Source organism: Rhea pennata, chromosome 7 (genome assembly GCF_028389875.1).
Source record: "Rhea pennata isolate bPtePen1 chromosome 7, bPtePen1.pri, whole genome shotgun sequence".
In the NCBI taxonomy this organism is placed as follows: domain Eukaryota; kingdom Metazoa; phylum Chordata; class Aves; order Rheiformes; family Rheidae; genus Rhea; species Rhea pennata.
Genome location: NC_084669.1, coordinates 35,949,385 through 35,969,232, shown reverse-complemented (window position 1 = coordinate 35,969,232; position 19,848 = coordinate 35,949,385). Strand labels below are relative to the sequence as shown.

Here is a 19,848-nt window from a genome sequence, read left to right as displayed (position 1 = left end):
TTACTAGTGAAATAGCTGACCTTTATTAGCACTGCAAGGGTATCTTGCAAGACGACATTACGTTCAAATTTTCACATAGCATCATACCATACACTTACGCTGAACACTATGACTGCAGTGTACAGCTGGCTGGTAAAAGCAATTTTTGGCCTCTAACCTTACATGAGTCCATTCCTCCGAGTGTTTGCTTCATGCAACTGGTCACAAGAGAAGGAAAAACATTAAAGAGCTGCAGCAGTGTAATCATGAAATGTCAAGTTATTAAAATAGTTTTATTTTATGGATAAAAACTAAACAGAATTATTTTTTCTTTTTCCCTGTTTCCTTCGAACTATTCTGATCTCTTTTTGCACTAGAGCTATATCTACCATTCCTGTGCTGAACCTGCCACTCACTCTCCAGTTGTCTCAGCATCTCTTGCGTTAGAAGTCCTTCACGCAGCAATCTGTCAGCAAGAGATCCACGTCCATGGGTTTTCACGTCCTCCTGCCTTGCAGTGGACCTATAGGCTTTCAAGCCCTTTGCTCTTTTCTCTCCTGGAGCCTCCAGCGCAGTAGGGAGTTGCACTGTAGATTTTCCCCCCTGAAGGTCTGACATCAGCCTGGTATCCCTCTTAGTCCTTGAAAGAGGAAATTCTTCTGACACAGCTACTGCTGCTCCAGAAGCAGCAGTAGACTGCGAAGCCCGAATCAGCCTCGTGATGTTGCAGACACCAATTTGTATAATGTTGTCTAGTTTTTTCTGAATATCCCTTACAAGAGCAGCATCAGGGAACATATCCATGAAGCGGTAACTGAAGAGGTGAAACAAAACAGCACACAATTAAACCTTTTCACCCCACAACTAATGACTGAGATGAAGATCAGATATATACTGTGTTAAGTACAACCTTATTACATGTTACATAGGACAAACACTATTTTAAATCACACTTCAGCTGTTGCAGTCCAGAGGCCCCTTGTTTCTACTCTTTTCTCTGTCAGTCCCTTTAACTGTTCTCTGCAGAACCCACGACTTTCCCCCACCAAGTGGCTACACCAGCATTTGTTAAGATTCTCTAAAGGGCCAGCAAAGGAGCCCATACTGCACCATATCCATACCGGCTTGAAGATGCTATTTTTCTAGGACTTTAAATCACACATATTAGGAGAAAATAAAAATAATTCCCAAGTGCAAAGGCAATACCTTAACCACAGATAGAGGTCAAAAACATCATGAACAGCTTCGAGGTGCACAAGTTCCTTGATATTCTTTGGCGGGGCTAGTGGCCATTTGGTGTGCCGACAGAGCCAGTCAAACGTCAAAGGTTCATTTCTACTAAACTGTCTTGCAAACTGGAAAACAAGTGGATTCAGACAAATCTGCAGTTAGTAAGGAAAGAAGTTTTGTGTGTTTTTTTTTTCCAGTGCATTTATTTACAAAGCTGAACTTACTTTCTGGAATTCCATTATTCATGCAATTTATAAACAAACAGGCTGTTCATGTTCTTAACTGACAGAACATGAGTTTGTATTTAGACAGTTATATACTAGCAAAGGTGAGCTTCAACCCGTACAGCACAGTACTAATTGAAGAGTCCGCCCTTAGGTGTACGTTTTTAGGCCAGTTTATTACTGAAGAAATGATCAACCAATGTAACAAAACGTCAGTGAATTAAATTCCCTTGAGTCTGTATACACAGAATACTCCAAAAAATATCTCCTTCATCTTACGCACTGTAAGTGTCACACATGCTTTTACTTAATTCCTCAACACAGGAATTGCCTCTTCTTTTCTAGGCCTCATTAACACAATTTGTCCATGGGTCATGCACAGAATTAAGCACCAAAGTCTGGAGCTATCCAGAAAAACTGAACTTTGAAGGCAGACGATTTCATCTAGTGAATCAGATAGTCTCTCTCTTCTCCTCCTGCTCATATTCTGCTAATTCTCTTATTTCAGAATCTCATGGGTTGAGAAAGTGATGTTAAATATTTGTTGCCTGACTTAGGAAATGTATTATTCAAAAAACAAAAAAAGATTACTCTGTAATAGAAATCAGCCCTCCTGAAACCTAAACATCTCAGCTCTTTTACTAACAGATAAGTCAAATAATATTTAATTTTTCAGAAATGTTAATGACAGAGTAACTAGTTCCAAAATGGCTAATATTAGAGATTTTTGTCCAGCATGGAATGAGCCCTAAATTCACACGGGTGTTTTACCAGCCTAGTTCCCTCTGACAGTGGTTAGGCCCCTCTACACCTACATTACTTCAGATCTCAGTGCTCAGTATTTTCTCAATGAGGCACAATTTTTAAACTCTTTAAATCAGTCATCTAATTTTTAAAGAAATTTAGTTATTTTTGAAAAGTACAGGTCTATTGAACATCTGTGACATGAAGACAACACAGCAGTTAAATTTTTATAATGTTTTATAGTAAAAGTGTTTAATATAGTCTAAAAGCGGACAAAGATGATAGTGTCTAACAAGTAACAGCCCTGAACAAAAGTCTTAATCCTGAAAAACTGAAGTCATCTGACTACAAATTCCTCAAAATAATCACTCCAGGGGTACAGTGGAGAACAGTTCAGCCAGGCGTGAGAACTGAACTCATGTAATTCAGAGAGTAAACTACAGCACTATGTCCTGTGAAGTTTTAATTCTATTAACTTACAACATAAGAAATCATATTCAAGCCCATATTCTTCTAGCTACAACCTGGATTAGTGGTATCTCCTTTTTAAGGACTAGTTTTAGAAAAATTTAGTGTAAAACTTAATTGTTCTCAAGTGACAAAAAATTCTGACCCTCCCACTCACCAAAGTTCAATGATCACCTGCAAGGAAAGCAGTAGGATTCTGAGCCAAAGAGCAGAAAAGCTTACAAATTTTAATTTATATCCCAAAATGAGAATCAAATCTCAGAAGTGAAAAGCTTCAGCCAATGAAAATGGTAAAGAATCCAAATATTAAAAAAGAAAAAAATATATACCTCCAGTTATTTTAAAATGCTCACAAGTAGAAATATAAAAATACGTTCAAATGATTTAACGACCAAATTTGTGATAAACATAAAAACTAGACACGGCCTCATCGTATCAAGACCCATTTAGTCCAATATAAATGCCATATTTTCGGGGAGGGGGAACAACTGACCTTTAACAATGTTGTACACACAAAGGGCTCCTTTCTGTTCAAGGGTGCAGTGCAGAAGACATACCGTGATCGCAAATTTAGTGGAATGTGCTGAATCATATCCGCTAGAAATTTAAAGTCATCAATATTGCAGACAAAGTAGAGTCCATCAACTTGTGAGAGACTCACAAAAATATCCTGTGAAAACAAAAGCAAATGAAGAGTATGTTATTACAAAAGAGAGTTGTTAAACCTATTAACCAAACCAAGTAATGATTGGTTTTTCAAAGTCCAATGATACTGAAAGAACAATTCAAATAATCAAATTCTACCTATAGTAATAAAAATTTGGAGGAGATCCCTCTGCACTTCTAACAGGATTTTAACTAAATTCTTTAACATAGGATCGGGGAGGACATAATGCATTATGCTTTATTTAAGCATTTTCAATTAATCTAAGCATCCAACACAATATTCCAGAAGCATAGATTTTAGCTACAAAGAACATCAGAGCCAGTTATTTCTATGTTTAAAACTTGTTCCAGGTTTATCTCTTAGCATGACCCCAAAAGCTATCTTTACAGTATAACATTCAATAGTTGAGTTACTTCTAGGTCAGAGATTTATTTTAGGAAGATAGGCATCACAAAATAAATACACTGTTGCAACAGAAGCATTCAAAGAATACCTGAAACACGCAATGCTTAGCAAAACTGCAGATGCCACTGCACAAGGGAATTTTTATGGGTCCCCAAAATTAGTACTCTCTAGTGTATATGTGATCATTAATGAAGCACTGAGTTTAATTAAATGTGTGACTGAATACTTAAGAGACCAATACTGACACATTTTTAATCTTATGGAAATTCTAAAAAGTTAAACTTAAAGGTGGGCTATTACTCTAACAATTAACTCTTCCAAGATGTGTCTGAGTATAATCTTTCACCTGGGGGCTAGAAACCATACACTTTCCTAAGTAATAGGACATCAAAGAACTATCATATGCATTCAAATCAATGAAAATTGTTCTGAAAAGTTCTCAGATCAATACTAATGTGGTCTTAGAAGTTTAATTTCTACTTTAAAATATTTAAACACTTACAAAAATTCTACTGCCAGTCCCAAGCAACCACGGCCATGTAGATCCCATAAAATGCATTTCTTTAATTTAAGCGAACATTGTTTTGCCATAAAATCCACAGAACCAGAAAAAATAATTAAGTAGCTCTCAGACAGACAGAAAGCTCTCAGTTTTCCAAGAGTTTTCACATGAAGTTATCAAAATTTTAATCTCTAGGGCATCAGCCTCAGACCAAGAAGTTTACTTTTAAAATACAGAAAAATTAAATGAGAAGGTTCTTGCGTCAGATACTCTTCAACACATGTACACACATTTGCACACTTTGAAGGCTTTCAGATTTCTTATGTTATGAAGAAGGTAATCATTCGAAATGTATTTACAAACACTGCTGCAGGAAAAAGAACAATCTGATTAATTAAAGATACACAGAGCTGTATATTAGGTTCTTAGAGAGAGCGTGTGTGTCTGTAGGAAAGTAGCACCTGTAAGTATGCTCAATTTTTAAACCAAAAGCTATTTTTAATCATCCTTACAATTAGATTGGAGAGGGTGGCATCAGGTAGATGATAAGCAAACATTTCTATCTGCTCAGCAGTAGGATGCAGGCCAGCTGCCTAAAGGGAAAATAAAGAAATTTTTCATTACTCTTCAACATCTTTAAGTTAGTGCACAAGAAAAAAAATAGAAGGATAAAATGCAAGAAAATAAAGTATCCTACAGAATCCAATTTATTCAGGACACTTATCTGGAACTTAAAGACTTCCATATTTGAGCTTTCAATTCTCAGAAGATCAGCTTCAATATAAATTAAAACATTGCAAGGCCTATGAATCCTGTAAATGTGCCTTATATTCCAAGTCACTCTGGCACGACACAATCAATTTTTGTTGCTTCATTGTAAACAGACACAAAGAATAATAATTTGGGATCAGGTTATAGCAGCATAGCTCCAAAGAACATCTGTACAAATTGAGTACTAAGCTCTCACCTTCAAAGGCCGCACAGGCTCACTCAAAATTTCCTTCAGCTGCAGCAGGTCATCTCGATGCATCGTAGTGACTTCTCCTTGCTTAAAAGACGAGCCATAACGCCCAGCTCTACCCGAGATTTGTAGAGCCTGAGAGGTTGTAATTAAATCTATTTCCTTCTCTCCCTTTTCATTGATATTTGGCTTCACTATAGAGTTAAAAATTATTCTTTTTATACATCTGAAATATTTGAACAAAAACAAAGAGTAATCAATTTTGCAAATTATTTCCAATACACAACCTACTACAGAAGAGTGAAAGCTTGCTTTTTTAAAAAACAAAAACAAAACAAACAAACAAAAAAAAATTTCCCCTCCACAAATTAAGAGACCAAAGGAATTGCTTTACCATGAAGACAGCATTCTCAGAGGGCAGCATAAGACTGCTGGTTAGTCACAGGATACATCAGTCCTGTTCTAATACGGTCCCAGGCTATTCATCATTTGCCTCAGCAGAGCGTATAGCACTGATTGCATCACCTTTACCAATTTAATGCATCTGAAGCTGGACTGGCCCTACCCTACATTTCTCAATGCAAGGGACTCGTGTTCTGTCACCATAGCCCACCTAACCCCAGTGAATCTAAACTACCTTGACAGTGCTTGATCTCATACAGGATTAGGCCAAGTGAACCATTTACCTCTTAAAAAATCAGTTTTAGAATTAAAGCTTAGATCTACCCAATCAAATCAATGACTACTTCAAATTAAAGCATATGCATTGCAAATGTTCTCTAGACATAACAGACATCTAAATAAATTAAACAAATTGAGGGGAAACAAGTAAAGAAACTAAGGCAAGTATCACCCCAAAAATAAGCATTACTTACAAGTTGAGTCCCATTCCAATCGCATCTGTAGCAACTAAAATTTTGCATGGATCATCAGGATCATTGAATTTCTTTGCCTGTTCAAGTTTTGTTCCTAAAAGGGTGTGATAAACATTTCATGTAGCAAACTTCTTGTAATATAAAGATAGCACATCTCTAAACTCAATGACTTTGTAGTAGGTTGAGAAAATTTTTTTTGCTTTTCCTTTTTTTGGATACTTGGCTGTGGCTTGTAGCATTTTTTGTTGTTTTTTTTAAACCTTCCCCAGAGCTGTGAACAGGCCTCATTTAATTAAAACTAACTGAAGAACAATATTAAGTAAGTAATGAAGATACAACCCCAAGATTATAATACCAGTCAAAGAGTTTCACTTTCTATAAGTTCATATCCTGATGCAAAAATTGGAAAATTTGTACTGTTTCATTTAAAAAAAATTTAAATAAAGAAGCAAAAAACAGAATACATACATACTTGTGTGTGTGTGTGTGTGTATATATATATATATATATACACACACATACACATATATGTTAAAAAAAAAAAAAAAAAAAAAAAGGAGGAGTTCTTTACCTGGTGGCAGACTGCCATATATGACAGCACATTCTAATCCTCTGGCTTCAATCTGTCGGCTGACAGAATAAATGTCATTCTTACTGAAACACACAATGCAGTCCCCCGGCTGGAGGTTATCTAGAGATTCTAAGGCATAATCCAACACAGTAAGAGGAGTGAGTCTCTCGTAGTTTCGAACCTAGAATTAAAGAGCAGTTGTGAAAGATGAGATATTTTTTATGTAAAATTCATACAAAAGTTCAGCTAATGTGCTAAAAATTACAACTGAATGCAACACCAAAAGTTGTCTTATAATTCTGAAGTGATTAGTACCGGGGAAAAGATGACATACATCTTATGTAATCAAAAACCATGTATTTGCAGGATTGCCCAAGGCCTTTTCAAGAAGCAGAGAACTAAGCTTTTTTACATATAAACTAGATTCAAGGGAAGAAGCATACAGACTACTGTACAGTCAAAGCAATCCTTGGGAGAACTGAGAGACAGTTTTCACTGATTCAGTCACTTGAATGCAGTACTTGTCCTCTTTAGAGGGAGAGTCCCATGAAGCATGGATATGTAAGGCTACAGCTAATTCACCTGGAAATCATGCAGGCTGCACTACCAAAATTATGTTGTTAAATAATCTTTAGAAAGGAATTTTCCCAGAAAAACAAGTTTTTTGACTCTAAGGTTGCGTTGGAGAGATATTTCAATCACTTTCTTCTGGTGGTTTAGCCCTTCTAACAAGTTTCCTCGTCACATGAGGAATGAATAACAGACAGAGTAAACCGAGCAAATTGAGGCCATTGTGTATTTCAGGAAGAACAGAACTGCACAGAAAGCCACTGGACAGTTGCAGTGTTCCCTGAGGTGAAGTCAGCAGAGCAGTTACCTTTTAAAGGCAAAACATTGTGACCAAAAAAATCAAAATAGAAATGACCATCAAAAACTCCAACTTAGCAGCATCTCCTTTGACTAACAGGAATGGAGCAACATTTTAACAAAATAAACCCCTGCAAGAATAGCTTTGATCAGTTATACCCCAAAGAAAAGCTTTTATTTTAGCCTGTTTTCTGACAAGAATCACCTCATGTTGTCTGTCTGTAACATTACAGAATTAAAAAACCTACCTCAACCTCCTCCCCTGTAGTGTACATGAGTTCTGTCACCAACTCAATAGCAGCAGCTTCTCCACAAACATGGATTTCTTCTGCACAGAGCCCTGAACAAGATCCAATGAAATAAAGTGCAAAATGTTACATATGTATATACACAGCAACTCTACCTGACATTAACAGTTACCAAAAAGAATACATTTTGCTTTCTGAACACATCAGCAAGGACTGTATTCTGTCTCCTTCAACTTCTCAAACCCCAATACCAAAACTTCCCCTACAAGACACTGCGTCCTTGGTGTTACTCTTGATCTCATCAGGCGTTTAGAAATCTGGTACCACAACCATCTGAGCTGTAAATACCTGGTTGCATCTTCACAGCTCAAACAATAGGTACCCTCAGCCACTGAATAAATGGAGTAAAACTTTCTGCACGTTCTATTTATTCATGCTTTGCTGTCTCCCCAACCACAGCTGAACTGGAAAGCTTTGCTTTCTGCATGATCTTTTAAAATTATGAACACATCTTTAAAGTAGTCACAATGGTAAAAGGTTAAAAATAAAAGGTAGCTGAAGTGTGACAAATCATCCTGCCAAATTCAGCATCAAAGCAGTGGAGTGGGAGAATCTGATTCTAAACTTCTGATGAAAAATCTAGGTAAAAATTAATTTCAGAGCTCCTCTTGAAAAATTACAAAATTAGCAAAAGAAACTGCTCTCATAAGATTTTAATAGATTAATGCTCTAAGTGAGCTATTTGAAATAGCTCATAATTTATAGCATTGTTAATGCTGTAAAAATTTGCCATGCTACCATTATTTAATAGGATCTTAAAATTAACTCTGAAAACTGTATAGTTTTAATTGCACAAAAAATAGTTCTAGAAAATACTCAATGTGAAAGGACAGCATAGTCTGACAATATAGACTCTGTAATAACCAAGCCTAGAAAAATGCATCTGCAAAACTTAAGACAATAAAATTTTCAAAACCATTCCGTCAGCAACACGACGAGTAACTTGTTGTCATACAGAGAACTGAATTGTATGAAGAAATACTCACTTTTATTTTGCGTCACACATTGTAATCACTTCAATATGCTGAGTTCTACGTTTGAATTTAATATGTCATTTAGAAACTACTAATTGTCAGCACTGACAGGCTTACCTAGAAGGGCTCTTGTCCAAGCCCACCCTCTAGCAGGATCTCTGATCATCTGAATTTCATCAATCACAGCAACTTCATCTTAAAAACAAACCAAAAAAAAAGTTATGTGCCAAGCAAGGAAGAACATCTAGAACAGCAGTACTAAACAGGAAGGAGCATCTCAGAGGCTTTCTATAGAAAGTTACTCATATCAAGTTAATTATCTACCATCAGAAAGCTAATCTGAGACAATCCAGGTTTTATTAAAACTGTTCTAACTTATCTCAGGAATTGTTCAAATAAGAGTGAAAAGGTATAGCTCAGCTACTAAATAGGAGATTACTTGATAGCAGCAACACATGTAAAGATAGCAGTAGATGTGAGCAAAACAGTCGTGCATACATACAAGGCGTACTTGTGCTGCACATTTCAATGGTACAAGCAATATGTGTAGCTTGTCTGGCATCTTCATTGACATACACACGCTCTTCTCCTGTCACCAAGTCACATGGCACATTCTAAAGAAAGTCAGAAAATTCACATTAAATTTCTTGAATATAACCGAATCATTCCACCAAGGGGGGTGGGGTGGGGAGGAAGAGATTCTTAAAGTATCTTCAAAAAATTCAATAACAGAAGTTACCCAGGGAATAGCTACTCAGCCTGTTGACATTTGTGCCCTATGTTTAAGCTCTGTCAGACTGAAGTACCAGTATAACAAAGAGGTAGTATCTGTTACTAGATGCCAGCTCCACCTCTTCCCCCTCCCTCATTCCTGCAAGAGATTGCATCTTTCTTTCAGCACTTCAGAACTGCCACATCTGCAACAAAACTATCGGAAGAGCGGCTCATAAAGCAAGGCTCAGCCTTGCAAGCTCCACTCTTCCCCCATTCATTTAGTTACTGCCCTGGCAGGTGTCTCACCTCCTACCTTGGACTGGCACAGTAACAGTTCACAAGATTTAGCTGAGAGAGACAGCAGGAGCCTCCGACTATCTCAGACAGATGGCTGCTCATCCCTACTCGACAGCCATCTGCGGAGTCACCAAGGAGCTCTGGTCGAGCCTCACAAGATCCTTTGATAAATCCTACTGCACATACATGTTACGCTGCACTAATGTGATATACTACTGAGATGCTTTAAAACTGGCTTTGTTCTGTGCAGATGGAAACACACTAATGAAAAGCTTTCAAAGAGATGCTGGAGGCAAAAGAAAGTACTAATGAAAGCTTCCTCTAGGGATCTGAAATAACAGGGCACTGGTGTTCACCAACTCATTCATCTGAAGCTGCAAAACTTTTTATTATCTGGCAAAGTAAAATGTACTTAAACATTGAAGTAGAAGAGGGAAGAGAGTTAAGCAAGGGTAATTACCTGAGTACATGCTAAAGCAAAGGTAATAGACAAAAAAAAGAAAAAAGAAAAAAAAAAAAAAAGAAAAGAAAACAGCTTCCACATGGAAAAAGCTAACAGCACAGCTTAACCAAACTCAGGGAAGGAGAAATCACCACAGAAACATGGAACCAGGCTACAGGGACGAGCACAGGGGACGTGCTCTGGAGAAAGTCACGTTCCATTCTGCGGGCCTCACACAGAAACGCGCTACCAGTATTCACACAAACAAGAAGCAATGCAACGCAAAGCTACACTGCTTCACAGACTACCTTAAGCAACTACAACATTTTACAAGCATGCATTCACAAGACCATCCTAGTATTAAGGATGCAGGTAAGTAATATAACATACTGACAGCATCATTACTCTTTTGAAAGATCTCATGAGCCAGAAGTTTTAGTGGACCACAGTATATTCCTGATTTTGCTGATAAAAATCTCTGGATAGCATGGTAAGTTTTTCCACTGTTTGTAGGACCAGCATGGAATATTATTTTTCTTTGAATAGCCCTGGCTTCTGGATACCTAAAAACATACCAAGGAAAAAGAAAAAGAAAAAGAGAGAGAGAGAGAGAGAGAGAGAGAGAGAGAGAGAGAGAGAGAGAGAGAGAGAGAGAGATTTGTTTAACATGTGTATTCAATTTGGCATTCTGGATACCAAGTTAGGTGAAATTCCAAATTAACTTACACAGTTCCTTATCAATAGATATTTGGAGCGTGTAAAAGCAGAAGGATTAAGTTCTTAAACAGAAAGTACAAAGAGGCTACCACGTCTTATAATTTCATTTTCTAATTCATGACACGTGCAGAGTGATTTCTCGCTACTGCAGTGTTTCTAAGAGTATATTAACATTTTAATGTTCTGATGCACTGCTTCCCAGATACGGCCACAAGACAGGTTTGCGGCATATCTTGTAACAAAGATAAGAATTTCTGAGACAATTTATTGTAAAACCAGATGGATACATGAAATGGAAGATACATATCATGAAGCTTAAGTCCACAGTCTATGCAATTCTGTGACAGTAAAAAACACTGACCAGTTGGGCGGCAATCTTAAATCACTGATCTTGCGCAAATCATCCATACAATCCAGCATTGGAAAAATCTGCTTTGCATGTCTCAAGAAAAATGGAAAGAGATCATCCACATGACCTAGAAGATAAACCCTTTTAAGTCTGCATGCTCGCTGGTTTGAAGGTATGCATATTCATAAACTTAAAAATAATAACGTTAACTATTCCCACCACATGCTTTCAACTTCTGGCTTTCTACAGTGGTCTATAACTATCTCAACAACAGAAAAGTAAACTAACACAAATATATGAGTTCATTAAGCACTGTAATACAAACAAAATAGCAAACAAAAGATATATTTCTGTATATTCACTCCAGCTAGCCTACATACCCATAGAACTTCTAAATTAAATGAGAGGCTATGGAAAATCTGGGCGAGAAATAGCTTTTCTGTCCTAAGATGATCTTAGCTTTCTTCCTAAATTCACACGATGCCTTGGAATAAATAAATAAATAAAACTTCTAAAATGGTTTTATGTATAAAGAGAGATAAGCAGAGGACTTCTAGCTTCCTTAATCACTAAAGCTTGGGAAATCTGGTTCGGAACTGTAAATCCCCAGTGCTTAGGACAGCAAAGAAAAAATAAGAAAGAAAGTCAACTCAAAAGAGAGACTCTGTTTCAGTACACGCTGTTCTGAATGTTTGCAGAGCAGACACATAGACCTAAAGGTCTCATTTAAGGCCACACACTGATTGTCCAGCCTCCATAGCATTTCAAAGAACTACCTAGATCAAATAAATGTTATCATCTAAGCCTCCAAACAATCAGTAATCTCTTTTCCATTAAGAATTAGTATTGAATAAATAAATCAGAAATTATTGTGAATAACTTACATTTTGTAGTATTTTAATTATCATATTAATCACAAGCAAAGTTCACTTAAAAGTTAGAACTGCCACAATAAACCATCCTTTATACTCCTATGTAAGCAAATTTTAAAGGATCTAAGTAATACTCATAGACAGGTAAATAAGGATTTCATATGAAAGATTCTATGCAGATAAAATATTAAAATACTTCTAAACCATCTTGAATTTGAAGTCATTTTAAATCTACACATTTACATTTTAAGGTGAAATCTACAGGCACTACAGCCTTTAAATTACCATTATTAAAAACATACACATAGTACCAAAACAGAAGTTCAGAAGCTTATAAGCTCTAGAGAAAGCTATTTCTGTTACTACCAACTAGCATATCCTCTCAGTTAGGTGTAGTTAATTACAACACACAATGCAATAAGCAAATAACACTCATTTCTACTAGTGCTACACAGAAACAGAACAGTTACAGAGCTGTATTCCCAAGCTTTTAAAGTCACCTAAACAGGAGAATGCTCTCGAAGTGCCCTCTAGTGACTACCAAATTTGAAAGGAATATATTGAACAGTAGTTTTCATTTCATCAATGAGCAGTCACTATAAAACAACAGGCTTCTACTAGCTTACTTAGGAAGATTCAAAGACAGAATATTCCATAGGCTGGGCACAAATGTTTCTAAAGAGAAAGTGGAATGACCTTTTAATCTTTATTACAGTATAGTGGAAAAGTTACACAGGAAGATAGTTAAGCAGAGAAGTTAGAAACAAAGAAATTCATAAAACATGCATTTTGTTTTACAAGTACTCCCAATACTTGCCTGCATCACAGCATATATCATTGAGAATAATATGCAAATCAGCACTCACAGAACTGGATTCCATGATATATTTCCTAAAGCTTATAAACGCCTGGTGAAAAAGGCGAGCTGTAAGAGAAAAGAAAAAAGCAGAGCATAATCATGTGATTGTAATCAGAAAACTTTACTTGTAAAAACCTATCAAAAACCTAAAGTAGTTCACTACAAATCTATTCCTTAATGTGAGATAACACAAATAAACATAAAGGCTACTTGACCTTAGCAATGGAGATAACCTGAGCAAGCTGTGCTGTGGGAACAACCATAAAAGATCAGATCCGCTTAACGCGGTACGTGAATAAAGACTTTCAATGACAATGTTTGTTAATGTATGCAGATTGGAGACTTAAATTGTCTGAAGAAGACAAAGTTGCTCTACAATAGTAGGAAAAAAGAAAATGTCACTAAAAGACAAAGAAATCCAACCCTGTCTGCCTGGATACAGGCAGAGGTAGAGCACTATTAAACAGTGGAGAAGGGGGCCTTGGGTGGATGCCCACAGCAATAAAAAACAGATTTCACATGGGGGGGGGGGGCAGAAAAAAAAAAGAATCTTAGAAGGCCATTTGCTTACCATCTAAGCCATTTTCTGCTCCTAGTCTCTGGATTTCTTTCCTTTTGTAAAACTTATTCAAGTTTTTTAGAACTTCACCTGCAAGAAAAAGAGTAACACTGAGTTATCAGGTTTACCTTTTCTCAAAATTAAATCAAACACTGCTGACCTGAAGATCATGGTTTAGTCTCATTACTTTAGAGGGAGGAGGTCTTTGCCATGATGAAGAGATTTGAACGGTTTCTCCCTAGATTAATTACAAACAACATTCAAGCTTTCTGTGGAAGATGACAATCGTAAAATACAGCACTAAGAACAGCCAGGAAGATTGGGACATTCTAGTGGACTATCCAAGATCAGACTCTCCCTGTTACTACACAGGAAAGTGTGAGAGAACCTGCAGCTAACCTGTAACAAAACAGAATGATAAACAGGCAAATTTTGTGGTTGTTTTTTGTTTGCTTTTTATCTATACCTACCAGTAAACAGTAGGCTTTAATGTGAAGGTTAAATCTGCTTATGTCACTCAGTGAAAGCTTTTACTGTATCTCCTCTAAGAAAGTTACTTCCCTCCTTACTGCTTCCAAGATACATTCTCCAGAAAGAGCAGACAGACCAGACATTATTTAAGCTGGGAAAGAGGAAGATAAAGGTGAGAAAATGACTTGACAGACTTTCTTCCTATATCATCTGCCAGCAAATCAGATTTGTTTGCACAGAATCTTATTATAAACTTATCAATAAACCCCTTCCCTGAACACTTTCCCCACACTCACTTTCTTGAATGCTTTGTAAACTGAGGTATGCTCTCCAACCTCATCTTCTAGTGGATGTTTCATCACTACAAAGTCAGCACCAGTACTCTTCTCCACAGTACCAGACGCTCAAGTGACATGTAATGTTGTTATTTTTTGCTCCTGTCCAAACTAGTGGAATAGGCAGAAAGTAACAGTCAAAATAATATTTGTTTACAAGTTCAAAAAATTTAATTAATTTGAGGGTTAACAGCCCCTCAAACGGTGTTTTCCCTTTAGCCCATCAAAGAAACACTAGAGTTGGATCTAAGTGCAACAGACTGCGCAAGCATAGCAACGAGTCTACTCCAGCCTGTAAATCTCCCCTCACTTCTGCCTATCCTTTGGGTGCACTGACTCTGTACCCATAACAAATATTCTTCTAAGTGAATTCTGAACAGAAAGAGTAAGCACTGGATTTCCACCACTTCAAATTTTTAGCCTTATTAGAAAAACTAAGGTATCAAATATTTTAGATATATTTCAAAAATATCACATATGATAATATCTTTGAATACTGAAAGTAGCTAGGATTAACATTACTCAAATTTTCAAAGGAAACTACAAGGAAACTATTTAGTAATGTATGGTTTGAATTTAGTTCATTAAACATTGGTTAAATCACAATGGCAAAAAAGCATCCCTTTCATCTACAGCAGATCAGAAACCTTCCATCTAGCCAATGTGGGAAGCAGCTGACAAACTTACTCCTTGTAGATCTGAATTTCAAGAAACCTCACGTTTTAAAAGGCTAGGACTGGTACATAGGGCAGCACACCACTGGTTTGCCAGCACAAGTCAGCGAACACAACGCTACCATGCTCTGCCCTCTGCAGTTAACTCCCTACTTCTGAAGTCTCTGCCTGGAGATGGAAAACTCCCCTTGAGATCAACTCATGGAATTGCAAGACTGCCTTCCTTTCTAAGAAATTGTACTCTAGAGCGCAGAGACCACTTTGAATAATAAAACATCACCAGATGAGAAGAATCTGACAAAGCAGAAAACAGCAGCAGCAAAAAGACAGGAGAGTAAAAAACAGTGGCTACATCCCATTCTGAAAAGACTTCTCACCCTCCACACCGGGTCTGAGCAGTCTACTAACAGATTTCAACTTACAGCCTGAAGGCTCCTTCCGAAGCGTTTGCAGAGGTAACTACACAAAATCAAGTTCACTGTCTGTGGGCTTACATTTACTACACAGGCGTCCGTATTGATATCAGAAAACATTTTAAGGCCCAGAAATCAAGAGGAGATTGGAAGACACTGCATTAAAAGAAGGTATGAGGCTAAATGTCTCTTCAGAGCTTACGTAAGAACTTCTGAAAGACTGGAAAGTATAGAACACTATTAACAGTTAACGTGACATCAATCATAAATCTAAATTCACCACATACTAGCTTTACTACAAGATGAAAAGGTCAGCGCCAGAATATTTGTTACTATCCTAGGCAGTATAACCTTGAGACCATCACAGCCCTCAACATTCAAGGTCACTCTCCTTCCTAAGCACAACTATTTGCCTTAACAATAAGGTACATCTAAATAAAATGAGGCTGGCATTGCAGAGCAAGTAAGTATGTCCACGTTAGCTTTAATCAACTGCATATAATAGCACCTATTTCTACTACCTGAGCTAGCAATCAGGGTACACACCCAGGAGATGTGTTCTGCCTCTATCATTTTCCTTTTCACCATTTACTTCTGTTCTAAGATTTCCCTTTTTAACCTTTCTTCTCCTTTTAGCTCTTACTCCCTAATTACTTTAATTTCTTAGTAGGATTTTCTTAGGGTTCTCTATAAAAAAGTGCTGACACTGCAGCACTGTTCAGAAAGTATACAGTTACCCTCCAACATATCCTATTCACTTAGACAGTAGTCCTATTTGTAGGACATTCACTCATTTATTTTCCTGCATCTAAGATCATAACAGGCAGTTTCAACAGGACCACACACTTCCACTGGGGCAGTTCAAGTGCTTTAATTTAGAATTCCTCCAGAGTTATTAGAGGACTTGCACCGTACAGTCCAAGTGACCTCGCACATCTAAGATTAACCTGTCTCCTCAAACACTTAGTGTTTCTGACACAGGAGTGGCTAACAACATCTCATCTTTCCTAGCTTACATTTATCATCAGTAAGGACAAGTCCCTGGTCAGACAGAGTGGCAAACTGACCATTAGGGCTCCAAATCAACAACTATATCAAGAACTCTGAAGCCACACTGCACAAAGTGCTGATCTGACATAGAGTCAGTTTATCTGTTCAAATTTATCAAAAAATGGTTAATGCATCATCTCCACACCCCGAGGCCTGCATCTAAACCAGACCTAATTTGCGCTGTCAGCTGATTTAGCAACATTCAGGCCCAGTGTTAAATATTATGGAACCAGTGACTGATCTTTCTCCCTCTGTACTGATGGCAGATCATTTATCTTTATAATATCCTCATTTTCTCTCACTGCTGTCTTTATACCCTCTTCTTTTGCTACCAGACACTTGAGTAGATGTCTTGCCTTTTTTCATTTTCCTTTCTAAATTTAGCATCACAGTTTCAATTTTTTTATGCAATTGCTGCTTAGATATTTCACTATGAAGTCCTAATGTATTACCTATCCACTTAACTGTATGTATTAAACAGCTTGTTTAAGGAAGCATGGAATCATACAAAGTGTTTAGAAAACACCTACCTAAATCTTAAACCATTCTGTCATGTGATAATTTCATACTGCTCTATCAGTTGTTTCCCGTAACACTATTCGCTTGGGCTTTTTACAGCTAGGATGTCATCATTATATGATTACACCAGTAACATTGCTAAAGTACAAGCAATGAAAGGCAAATTAAATGCAATGAAAGGAATAGAAAGACATGTTCTGGTGTAATCTCTGTAAGTTAAGTTCAAAAACAAGACATCTGCTAATTATAGTAAGTAATTAGTGGGTTACAACCCACTTGATATCCCAGAATTAAAAGCGTACACCACCACTCAATGATACACTTCCTACAAAAATCGTAAGAGACAGCGTAAAGATGCAGCTGCAAACTGAGTTCCACTACATGGAGTTAAGCACAGTTGTTATAAAGGTTTCTATAAAATTGGCTTTGCAAAAGTGTGCTTCTAAAAAGGCTTCACTTACATTGACAGTGTTTGACTAGCTTGAAATATATGACTACCGTATCATGTCAACAAATAACAAGTTAACAAGATGATCCATACTGGAACAAAGCATACTGTAATTAACAATATTTCTTTAAAAGTTGTTGTAAGAAAGCCTGTAAATACTCAGCTTACAAATCTTTACTTCCAGAATTTAGTTCAGTATCGGACAGTGGAATTCAACCAACTGCCTTCAGTCAAAATATCACAAAAACAAATAGTTGCCTGATTCAATGCATGGTCAGAACAAAATGAAGAAAAAAGTGGGAGGAAGGGTATTTATTTTATTTTTAATGGACATTTGATAAGGAAGGTCTCATCGATTTTCCTTTTCAACATTATTGCTGAAGTTCAAAATATTAAATTAGTAGCAGCCACACACAGAGAGTCACAGGCCAACAGGCCAGACAAAGCACTGCAGTGGCCAGATGATTGTATTCCTCACAGGTCTCACGTGAAAGAACTTCACACTCAAACTCAGTCTGTTTGAAGCACTTAATTTTTATTTGTGGGAACGTAAATAATTTTAGTCAATCTGCTCTCCCAGCACAAGTTACCAGAGATCAGTCACAGCCTATGCTTATTTTCCCAGAGCATTTTAGTTTTAACTTTGGAAAAAAACAAACATTACTCATTTGCTCATACAGGAAACACATAGTTATGTATGAGTAAGATGCCATCATTCAGATTTACTATCATCTGAGGAATGTACTAGTAAGTTAAGGTGACACTCAGAGAGGAGTCTGAAGACAACACAGATTTCTTGTCTTACACCTGTTCAGGATTTCCCCTCCTCGTTTCCAGGCTTTTTAGCTGCTGGAGTCATGCATTGCTTTCTTGTGGGCTCTAAACAAATTAAGATCATTTTCCCGTGCTTTCTTTACCTGCAGTTAATACAAATACTACTTCATTGAACGCTTGATTAGGAGAGCATATAAAAACAAGAATTTTCATTTATGCCTACTATGCTCGGAATTACCAAATATCAAAGCAAGCTAAAACTTATTTGTTATTTAAGCCTTTGAAAAAGGCATTCTGGCACAACTAGATAAATAAGACTATTCCTAAGCAGAAGACTGAAACGGATGAAGAATGAGTAGCACGTACGGCTCATAATTAAAACAAGAGAAAAAAGTTGAACAGAGTAGTTACAGCATATGAAGTTTCTTGGGGAATAATTACATAAAAAAGTATCAAAAACTGAACAGAAACATCAAGCATCTAAAAGTTAACAAACCGTTTCTTTGCTGTTTCCACTTACAAGTCCAAAACCTGAACGTCAAATAAAGTGACACGAAGTACACCTAACAGACTATAAAACAGATAAATAAAACATCTGAGAAAGACGCTATTTTACGTGCTGCCAAGGCTGAAATTCAGGCTCCTGCACTGCTCCTGACACCCCCAGCAGCCCCACCAACAACAACAGAGCGGAGAGCTCTTAACGCAGCTTTTACGGCCAGTGGCCGCACTCACAGGTACTCCCTCTTCGCTCAAGGCTCGAGAACACCCACAAGGCTACTGCTCTGCCCGAACGCTCAAGCGAAGCCCCCGCCACCGCCGGCGCGCCGCTGAAACGCGCAGGGCGCGTTCGCCTACGGCCGCCGCTCTTCGGCCGGAGCGGGGGCAGCTGCGGCTCCCGCCCCCGGGCACGGCGGGGCAAGGCCGCAGCAGGCGGCGGGGTGGTGGGGGGGGAGGCACGACGGCAGGAAGCCGCCGCCGCCCGGGCCCGCGCGCGCCGCCGCCGCCAACGGCCGCCGCCGCCAACGGTCGCCGCCAACGGCCGCCGCACTCACCTTTGTCGAGGGGGCGCGTGAGCTCGGCGCCCACGTCCTCGCCGGGCGCGCCGTCGGCAGGCCTCAGCGGCACGGGCACGAAGAGGGAGGTGTCGGGGGCCCGCGCGCCGCCGCCGCCAGCCGCGGAGGAGGAGCAGGAGGCGGCGGCGGCCGCGGGGCGCCGCGCGGCAGCGTGCCGCAGCGGGGGGGCGGCGGCGGCGGCGCCGCGGCGGAGGACGAGCCCCGCGCGCGCCGCGAGCCGCGGCAGCGACCACGCGCACCGCCGCATCGGCAGCCCAGGGCAGCGCCCGCTCCGGCGCGGCCTTTATGCGTCACCGCGCCGCCGCGGGGCGGAAGAAGATGGCGGCGGCGGGGCCGTTGCGTAGCGCGGGGGCGACGCGAGACTCACCGAGAAACCGGGCGACGAGGGGGAGGGTTACAGCACCACAGCTTGGGTTAGGAACAGGCCCTGTGCCTGCGCCCTTCCGTGAGGGGGCTTGGGCTACATAGTGGGCCGCTTGGCTCGGAAGTGAGGTTTAAACATGA

At 38.8% G+C, this 19,848-nt stretch overlaps 1 protein-coding gene across 2 annotated transcripts; it reads right to left on the bottom strand.

The window, feature by feature from the left end:
- On the bottom strand, window positions 1–19,427 carry SUPV3L1 (Suv3 like RNA helicase). 2 transcript variants are annotated; one of them, XM_062580012.1, is made up of 15 exons: window positions 19,324–19,427; window positions 13,597–13,674; window positions 12,984–13,091; window positions 11,307–11,421; window positions 10,623–10,791; window positions 9,278–9,389; window positions 8,893–8,970; window positions 7,742–7,833; window positions 6,627–6,807; window positions 6,056–6,149; window positions 5,187–5,406; window positions 4,732–4,812; window positions 3,139–3,315; window positions 1,186–1,334; window positions 1–793 (listed from the first exon to the last, which is right to left on the bottom strand). In XM_062580012.1, exons 3-15 carry the CDS (start codon window positions 13,045–13,047, stop codon window positions 301–303), a joined length of 2,025 nt encoding a protein of 674 aa, XP_062435996.1. In that variant the 5' UTR covers window positions 13,048–13,091; window positions 13,597–13,674; window positions 19,324–19,427; the 3' UTR covers window positions 1–300. The 2 variants fall into 2 exon arrangements, with proteins under 2 accessions (XP_062435996.1, XP_062435997.1); XM_062580013.1 differs by lacking the exons at window positions 11,307–11,421; window positions 12,984–13,091; window positions 13,597–13,674; window positions 19,324–19,427 and having other exon boundaries at window positions 10,619–10,678.
- Window positions 19,428–19,848: the final 421 nt, after the last annotated feature.